At 43.2% G+C, this 9,654-nt stretch overlaps 1 protein-coding gene across 5 annotated transcripts in view; it reads right to left on the reverse strand.

The window, feature by feature from the left end:
* Positions 1-7,441, reverse strand: part of RUNX1T1 (RUNX1 partner transcriptional co-repressor 1) — a 152,874-nt gene extending 145,433 nt beyond the window's left edge. The window contains exons 1-2 of one of the 5 annotated variants that reach the window (XM_081204676.1): positions 6,514-7,441; positions 5,705-5,838 (exon numbers count right to left, since the gene is read on the reverse strand). Coding sequence is in view for 1 of the 5 variants with exons in the window: in XM_081204677.1 (XP_081060803.1) it covers positions 6,514-6,541 (28 nt within the window). In the remaining 4 variants the exon portion in view is untranslated. The remainder of the gene's footprint in view (positions 1-5,704; positions 5,839-6,513) is intronic. The other 4 variants (XM_081204679.1, XM_081204672.1, XM_081204677.1 and 1 more) reach the window with 4 other exon arrangements.
* Between the last annotated feature and the right edge of the window lie 2,213 nt (positions 7,442-9,654).

Raw genomic sequence — 9,654 nt, forward strand, 5'->3', positions numbered from 1 at the left:
ACTTTGAAAATTGTCTATTCCCCTTGGGATGACTGCTGATCAACAAATCAAAAGAGGGAATACTAGGCAACTATAGCAGCCAGAGCAATACACTTGGACCAAATGCTTCCTTTCCCCACCAAAGAATATATGGAAGAGGACTTGACACATAACAAAGGCCAAAAGCAGGATCTTAACACCAGAGGAAAGGGTATGTGTGTGAGTGTGTGTGTGAAAATTGTGACACTGTAATGAAATGCCACATAAAGACGACTCTGTCATAAATCCTCTACTAATCCAATAATGTGAAAACCTCATGGTATCATTGGGACATAGCACAAGATATTATTTTCTAATTCTTCATTCCTCAGAATACATCGCAAGGCTTATACCAACAAAATGTGCTCTGCGTTAAGTGTTCTGTGATCACACATTGATCTTCAGGATAGTTACTCAGAACCAAGTCCCAATAACTTCTCTTTTTTTACTTGCTACAAATAAATTTGAGGTGAATAACTGCACAATCACTGTCAGAAAGGATGTCTGCTGAATGTACACTGATGAAAGAGCAAAATGTTATGTATCTAAAGTGACCTCTGGTTCTCTACGCAGATTGTTTCATTCTTGAAACGCAAGCAACTTTCCCCCACCTTCTCATCGCCTTCTATAATGGTCATGTATGGATAACCATATTCGATAGAAATCAAGCATACATTATAAAGAGAATGAAAAGTATGCTCAATTTGCTTCAGCTGGGTGCATCTGCTCCAGCAGCAAATCTGCACGAATCAGGGATGCTTTCTGTGGAATCCACAGATGGTCTTCGGCTGCAGTGTAAGTCCTATTGAACACAGTGGACTTACTTCAAGTAAAAATGCACAGGATGGGTTGTTAGTTAAATAATCAGAACCTTCCAGAAACTTCTCTTATGCCTATTCTATGCAAACTATGCACCACAGGACATAGCTGTGCAGCCATGATGTAAAGCAAAATTACCATGGATTGGGCCCTAGGTCTCCAGAACGTTTCCCTATGGTGGTGAGGGGAGGAGAGTCTTCTCAAAATATTAGCACTTATTCTCCAGATTTAAGATATATTTTAGACATTACAGGAACTGTAGTATCTAAATCTTTCCTATCTGGTAGATCTCACAGAAAACTGCCATGTTTTTAGAACAAATCATTTGTTGTGAAAATGTTTGTTCTGCCCACCTCTCCCTCCCCCTTTTTTGCTTTAAAGAAAGCAATATACATGGTGGTCAGAGTAAAAATGTGTAACAGACGAACCATTCATAATCACAGCTGTCTGAAAGTCCAAGCTTGAGGCTACAAATCTTAATTTCAGCTGATTCTCTCTTAATAACGGGTTACCTCCTTATAAAGCAAGGAAGTCCATCTGCCTCAGGCAGAGAGATTTTTTTAGCTGTTTTAATGCTTCAAAACCTAGCATTTCCTTTCTTGCATTGAATATGTGAATTCTAGTGTGTTATAATGTGAGAATGCCAACATATGACCATTATACTATAATACCTCACTGCTCAGCTCAGCTCGTCATTACTTCGCTTGTAATTCTTATGCTAATTATGTTCATAATTACTATAAACAGATGTGGGAGAAATGCATGTGACCTTTTATTTGCCAAATACATTCTTAATTCCTTTAAGGTTAGCACACATATGCACCAAAACTACTAAGTCAGATGGGAAATGTAAAGAAATAGCTATATGAAATAACTATCTCCAATCTAGAAATACCAGCTGTATCCCAGTATACTGAAGCAAATACTTTTTTTCCCAAAATTAGAATAAGAGCTTCTCGAAAAGAGCACAAAAAACATTAACCAAAAATGACCATTTTTTACCACTGAGCACTCACAACTCAAACTACAGTGCTATTTCAGCATCCTATTCCCCTTTCTTCCCATTCTGTTTCACAACTGCCAGGGCATGGCAGCCAATAGAGCAGCTTGTTTTCCTTTCAAAATTAGCATCTTCCTCTGTACACAAGACTCATTTACAATAAAATCACTATGGGTTTCATTACCAGAAAGACCTCTCCATTTTTATTTCTCCTCCCACCCCCCTATAATTAGGGTGGACAGACAGGTGACACCCCCCCCCCCTTGCGCAGATGGCTCCTGGGAATGATGCAAAAGTAGCTGCTTCTGTTTAAACAACATACAGATAACCTGCCCTGTTCTTATCACTCACAATTACCTCCATTATAGTGAACCCATGCTTACTTTAATAAAACACCCACTGCTCTTTAAACATAATTTGAGAACTTTCTTATCAGTGGTGGAAAAGATATTAATGAAGATGGAAGTCAATGTCTTTCAGATTAAGCTAATCGTGCATTCTAAATTTAGACCGCTTTTAAAAGCTGTGTTCCTTCTTATTTGTCTAAGCGCTTCCTTTCAGTGCCATTCTGCTTCAAAATATTTGCTTTTAGAAAAATATTCAACTTAAAACAAAAGCAGACTTGAATTGGAATATGACCATTGCCATTTGCAATGCCCAGTGCACCCAGTGAATTTGCTCCTGTTAAGAAGTAATTTTGCATTGCTATCTGCACGCGTTTGTCTTCCTGGACTCAGCAGCACTGATCATGTTAAAAGGAATGTGGAGAGTTAAGAAAATTTCGCACTGGAGGCCATTCTTTTGTGAGAAACGGGGTCATTTACATTTTAATACCGATACTTAGATTTCTGCGTACTTCTAAGGGCCCTATAACTATCGACAAGACTCAGTGAAAAAGCACCATATTTTTTTTAAAAAAACACCTCATCCAGATTTAACCAATCCACCAGATACAAACGTTCCCATCCCGCAGCAAGTCCCTGTTTTATTTCTGCTGATAAGGCTTTTTGATCGCCAAGTGTCAACTTAAGTTCGCACAGGACAAAGGAGGTGGCAGTGTTGGAAGTGTTTATTTCCCCCCGAAAGTGGGAGCACGATACTGACATACAGTTGTGTCGCTTTTCAATTAGCTAAATATTTTAACAGTAACGAGCTTGCGGCAAACAAAGTTGAACAATGAAAACGTCCATGGTAGCAGCCCTTCCCCCTCCTGTCCACAATGCAAATACTACACAGATGCCAATTTTTGTTCACAGCGCCTTGCTAGCAAAGCGCCATGCAGCCTTAGTGCAGCAGGCTTTGCATTCAATGCTTGTCAGCTGAGCTCCATTTCAGAAGGGTGAGAAACAGGAGTTGACAGGGAAGAATGCCTGGGGGCTTGCTGGCCACTGACCAGGGCTTCAGGTGGAGGAACCTCCTCCTTCTTCTCTATACAGAATCACAAGGCATGATGTTGGCAGAGGCGTACATGCAGTTCAAGTATTAAGAAGACATAGTGCCACACGGACAATGGTGTAAGCTCACAATGCTTTGATGGAGTGTTCCCATCAGTTTGGGTTAACCAAGGAAGTGCGTATAAAAATAAATCTTTTAAAACAAAAGCATTTTAGGAAAAAGATGGACACTCCTGGAGCAAAACATAGCGAGCAGAAGCAGTTGCCAGAATGCAGTCTGCATTCCACTGCAAAAGGGAATGTGAGCTCGTTCACAAGAGTTTTGAACACAAAAGTCTTATTTCTCATAAACACAGCATGAAAGATGGCCGGATTTTGTGTTAAGTCATTGGCATGGGATATCTATACTTGCCCTTTTTTTGTTTTGTTTTAATTTACAGTTCTCTACAGTTTTTATGCCAACGGGGGTGAGGGGAAGTTGGGGGGGGGTGGAAGAGGGAGAATCCACCAATCCAGTTCAACATGTGCTACGGTAGTAAAAATACACAATGAAATTTGATACACTGACCAGAAAGGTTTTGCAGTAATAATTAAGAAAGATGGCTGGCTAACACAACAGCTTGAAAGTCGTTTGTTAGAATGCAAGAAACTTTGTGCTGGATATTTTTCTAAGGGACACTGTTAAGTAAACAATTTTCAGATTTTTAGAATCCGGCACTCGGATTGCGTAGGGAAGGCAGTCTAAATTTCCTAAGAGTTTCCACAGCTGTTGAAAATCATGCTGGTTCACTTTCCTTAGGAAATAATCTCAAAGGAATTGAAAAAGAATTGAAAAGGGAACTATGGCACAACCATTAGAGACCAATATTGTTAGATCTGTATCTGTGTCATATTCTCTGTGTAATCAGCCAGAAATTAAAATAAAAACTGATAATATATCAGGTCAGCATAAGGTAAGTCTCTTGGTAAATTCTTAAATCCATAAAGACACTGAAATAAAAATGCCAATTTAAGTTTTCTATTTTACTTTTAAGAGCACTTTAAGACTATCACCATAACAACGCAAACATCACGGAGATCAGATTTCAGATCACATAGATTTTTGTTTGTCAGGGGTATTTGTGTGTCTGGGTTTTTAAAACAGATTTAAAGTTGGTCTACAACTGATGGAGGGGGGGAAATCTGATTTGGTCAGCAACTCAGACCACCATCAAGGGAAAAATCAATTTTCAGCAGCTGTGGACAGCCATTTAAGTCTGGGGCCTGAACAGATTAATTAGGGAAAGCAATGTTAAAAGTTAAAGGGGTCATAGTTACATTAAGTACATGAATTTCTGCTGAAGCAAAAGCTAAGCAGTGCATTCCAAGACTCAGAAGTAATCCATCAAGGAAGTGGGCCACATTATAACATTTGCTAGGAAATCTCCCATTGCAAGATATACTATAGGAAGCAGCCATATACAGAGGCAGGCTACTGGTATACCTAGTTCAATATTGTTGACACTGACTGCTAGCAGCTCTCCTGTATTTAGACAGAGAATCTACCTGGAGAGGCAAGGAATTGAACACGAGCCCTTCTGCATGTGAACTGTAAACTACCTAGAGCCTTTGCCCTCAATCGCAGGGAGACTTAGCCTGCAATATCCTAAACATAAACACCTGGGAACAAGTCTCATTGAACTCAGCTGAGCTAATTCCCTGAGTAGACATGCACAGGATTGTGCTGTAAGGATGCAATCTGATAGACCTTTTACCTAGGCATAAGCCCCTCTTGGACACAGCAGGACTTACTTCCAGACAGACATAAAAATTACACAAAACCTCCACTATTTCAAAATGTAGTAGCAATGACTGCTTTTCTCTTACATAGCATAAATTGTATGCATTTAGTAGCTCGGTAACCTCAATGAGTCCATATGGTCCATAATAGAAATTCCACTTCCATTTCTAAATAATACAGTAGGAAGTTTGACGTTCCAAAACAATTTGGCACTACAGGAGATTCAGTGACGCACCACTCATAGTACTGAAATTACATTAAAATCAATGAAACTTCAAGCCAGTGAAAAAAGTAAATGGTCAACTAAGCTTCCTATTTTTTGTGACCTGATCATTGTGCTGATTCCAAGAGAGACACTCCTTGGGCTAAGGCTGAAATTCTATCCTAAACATACTTACCTGGGAGAAAGCTCCATTGAACTCAATGAGTCTTACTTCTAAGTAAATGTATTTAGGAGATTGCTACAAGTTTACAAAACTTACCAAAACACTAAAGTTCTCTTCAATACAGTCTAGATCAGATCTTTGAAATGTCCAGTGTCATACATTAATAAACAAATCTGGAAGTTCCTGATCTCGAATTATTGTTAATCATTGTTATATGTAACAGTAAAGTGACAATACAGAGATCAAAGATTTGTTCATGTTTCATTCTGCACTTGATTATACAGAAATTAAATGGGATATCCTTTACCTGAAATATATCTGTGAGAAAAATATGTCTACAGCGCTTTCCGTGATTTACAGTTTCGATCCATACTGTCTAGGTTGAAAACATTACATTTCAAGCGCTCTTGATCACATGAGCTCATATCGAGCAAGGATCATCTTGAAATAGAGGGACAAAAAGAAAAGAAACAGAGATGAGACTATGGGTTAATTCGCAAAAGGAGATCTCATGCCAGCCTGGAAAACCTGTTTTCTGAATCAAAAGCCCTGCCGCATCCCCATCCCAGATACGTCGTTGCGGTTACTCGGCAGTAAACAATAGCACTCTGCACGCGCTCAGAGGCACTGTGGTGGTCGCACTCGTTTTGGGTGGGGAAGATAGGTTACTGAACTGAGCCCATTTCAAATTTAAGCACTTGAGCTCAGGGAGACTTATACTCGAATTCGAACCGATGCTGCAGACGGAGCTTATTTTTCCCCATAAAACTTTTTGCTCTTTGGTCACTTTCGGAAAGGGGCAAAAATCGAGAGCTGAGAGTCGTGGGGGGTTTTGGTTTGGTTTCGCATGCAATCCTATCCTTTGCGCGGTTTGCTACCGCGGCAACAGCAACTCCAAGCCGTGTTAGCGGGTTAGTTAACAACCACAGGATCCCGCCTAAGTAAAGGGCAGAAAGGGGGGATGAAATCCGGGGACCGAGGCTGCGCGCCACCCGACCCATCCCGCAATCCGGCTCCGGGATCTAGTGGCGCGCCAATTCCTAGTCCCTCCGCATGCCTTGCTGCCGGCTGGCCGGTCGGGGGTGTAAGGTAGGTGGGTGGCTGGGTGTTACTTACATTGCAAAGGACCGGAGACTCCCACCATTCGCCCCAGGCAGAGAGCTGAAAATAAAAAGTTCCAGTCCTCCTTGGCGGAGCTCGGACAGCCCAGGCTGGCCGGCCGGCGGGGACCCGGGAGAGGAAAAAGGGGCGACGCAATGTGGCTTCGCTTCCTTCTCTTTCCCCCCCGCTCCGGATCATCCACGTTCACACACGAAAAGGTCCAAACGGCGCGAAGGAAACGAGGAAAGACGAAGCCAAACTCCAGCTGTTCTTACGCGTGTGGTTTCTCTCTCTTTCTTTTTAATAAAAAAGGGGGGGGGGGGAAAGGAGGATCCGCGCGAGGGAGAGCTTCTCGGGGGTGCCAAAGGCTCAAGAAAGCGCATATAAGAATCAGCGTAGCAAGAAGAATGGAAAATAAAAGTCCTCCAAGTAGCCCGATGCGGAATGCTCAGTTCCTCCTCCTCGGCGGCCGCCCGTGGTCGCTGTTATTGTTGCAGACGAAAAATGTGAGCTGAGAGTCCAAGCGGTGGATCTTACGCGCTGTCAGTGGCGGTGCGCCTGCCTCCTCCTGCCGCCGCCGCCGCCGCCGCCTCTCTCTCTCTCTCTCTCTCTCTCTCTCTCTCTCTCTCTCTCTCTCTCTCTCTCTCTCTCTCTCTCTCTAAGGCGGCGATGCATAGATTTGCAGGCTTCCCATGCGCCCGCCCGCTCGGGGAAGCAGCTCCATGTAATGTCTGTGCACAGATCCGCCCTGCAGGAAAGGCTCCGCCGTTTGTTTGTTTGTTCTCCCCTCGCGCGCGCGTGTGGATGTGTGTGCGCGCGTCTCCGTATGTATATGTGTGTGTGCGCGTCTGGCTCTCTCTTTCCTCCCACCCCCCTCTGCTAGCAGCCACCTCTAAAGTCAAACAGCATACTGCAAGCAGCTGGCCTGGCTCAGCTACCCAGGTGCAGGGGGGAGGGCTTAAAGCAGTGGGAGGTGATAGAGGTAGGAGACATCTGTGTCATGAGCGGAGAGGAAGGGGGGTCAAGTATATGTTAACAATAGTCAAGCCCAGTCCCTCTTGGGCAGCCTGCCTGCTTTTCCTTTCATTTCTCTCTCTCTCACACTCTCTCTTTTACTTAGTGGGCATGCAACTTGGTCCCTAATGAAGCCCGTTCCCAAGGCCGCCTGCTCTCCGAGTCCAGACTGCCCTGCAGTAACCCAAGACAAACACTTTCCCCAGCCATCTGGAGAACTGCTGCTGCTGCCGCTGCCGCCTTCTCCGCCTGCACCTCGTCACTGTCTGAAGAGAGACAGCAGCACTGCTAGGAATCAAGCCACTCCGAGATCGACTCTCCTTAATCTCCTTCTGTTAGCTGGTTTTCTCGGGCTGACTATTTGCTTTCACATTAAATAATAGCCTTAGAGAAAACAATTATCATTCTCTTTCTGCCTTCTCTTCCCAGCCTTCATCTCTGTCTTCTCCCTCCCCCACCCCCCACCACCCAATACAGAAATTTATTTATTTTGTTAAAAGAAGTTTCTGTCGACATTAAAAATCAGAAGCTTTCAAATCAAAAGCTTTTACATTGGGGGGAGGGGGGAGACGAGAGCCTGTCCTTCGATTTCACACTTGCCAGACAAGGAGATCATTCAGAAATTCATAGGCTGTCTCTTAAGCGAACATGAATTAACTTAGCTAAAGAATTCAAAGTACAAATAGAATGTGCACTTCAGAATGCTGCTTGCCATTTACTCACAGGCACTGGGCAATAATTGATTAGTCCTTGGAATTATTCAGTTTATACGTTGCTTATTGAAATATGGTTGTTTAATTTGCTTTTTAATTGGAATTGGCCCTGTCGGAAAGCGCTCGTTGCTTATACAGTATTCAGTGATCATGGTACTCTGGTAAGCAAGCTATGTATGTCTTGTGATTCAAGCAATGAGCTTAAGATCCTCTGTTACAATGGTGCTGGGGCTCACATACTTTGAAGTAATATATATTGGTACCTAAACAGCCACAGATTAAGTCAGAGTCTAACATTTCCTAGCTGTACCATTCCTGCGTCATTTATTTTGCAACCCTAATAGCCCCATTCTTTGTAGCGTTAGGATGCATACAGATATTTAACAAAAGCAACTTCTCGCTTTTCGTTCTCTTATTTTATTTCACTGATTTGTATAATCACAGGCATTTCCAAGTGATGTAAAAGAGAAGGGACACAATGAAACTAAAAATGTGTTAAAGAACAAAATCAGAATTCAATTAAAAAGTCTGCCGAAATAATAATACTGTAATAAAGTCTTTGGTAAGCACTGGAAGTTCAGCTGGGAGTTTGGTAAGATAGGACTTGCAATACGGAACACATGACTCCTGGTGGATACAAGCCAGGCATCCGAACCACGTGGGGAGGGGCATCACTATAATACTGCTTCTCCAATTTCTCACCCTGATGGAATCCCAAGTTTGCAGTCTGTATGGCATTGAGACCAGCTCCTCATTGTGCAGCAATGTCCCTCCCACTTCCTCTATCCAACACCTGCAGATCAGAGACTGGCGCACCGTACTTTTACCCCATAGACTGAGGCATGCTTAATGAAGGCAGTGATTATAAATCAATAAATGAACATCTATGGGAGGTGTGTACTGCAGATCTTGTACCACCTTTCAATATTCAGGTGGGTGAGTGAAATCTTACAGGATGTGCACCTAGCCCCTAGCCCATGGGTAAGCAAACTAAGGCCCAGGGCCCGGATCCGGCCCAATCGCCTTCTCAATCCGGCCCGCAGACAGTCCAGGAATCAGCGTGTTTTTACATGAGTAGAATGTGCGCTTTTATTTAAAATGGATCTCTGGGTTATTTGCGGAGCATAGGAATTCGTTCATTTCCCCCCCAAAAAATATAGTCCGGCCCCCCACAAGGTCTGAGGGACAGTGGACTGGCCCCCTACTGAAAAGGTTTGCTGACCCCTGCTAGCCCTACATTCATCCAACTATTGCCCATATATAAAGGTAAAGGTAAAGGGACTCCTGACCATTAGGTCCAGTCATGGCCAACTCAGGGGTTGCGGTGCTCATCTCGCTTTATTGGCTGAGGGAGCCAGTGTACAGCTTCCAGGTCATGTGGCCAGCATGACTAAGCCACTTCTGGCGAACCAGAGCAGTGCACGGAAAC

The sequence above is a fragment of the Podarcis bocagei genome, assembly GCF_964188305.1.
Source record: "Podarcis bocagei genome assembly, chromosome: 8".
Taxonomy (NCBI): domain Eukaryota; kingdom Metazoa; phylum Chordata; class Lepidosauria; order Squamata; family Lacertidae; genus Podarcis; species Podarcis bocagei.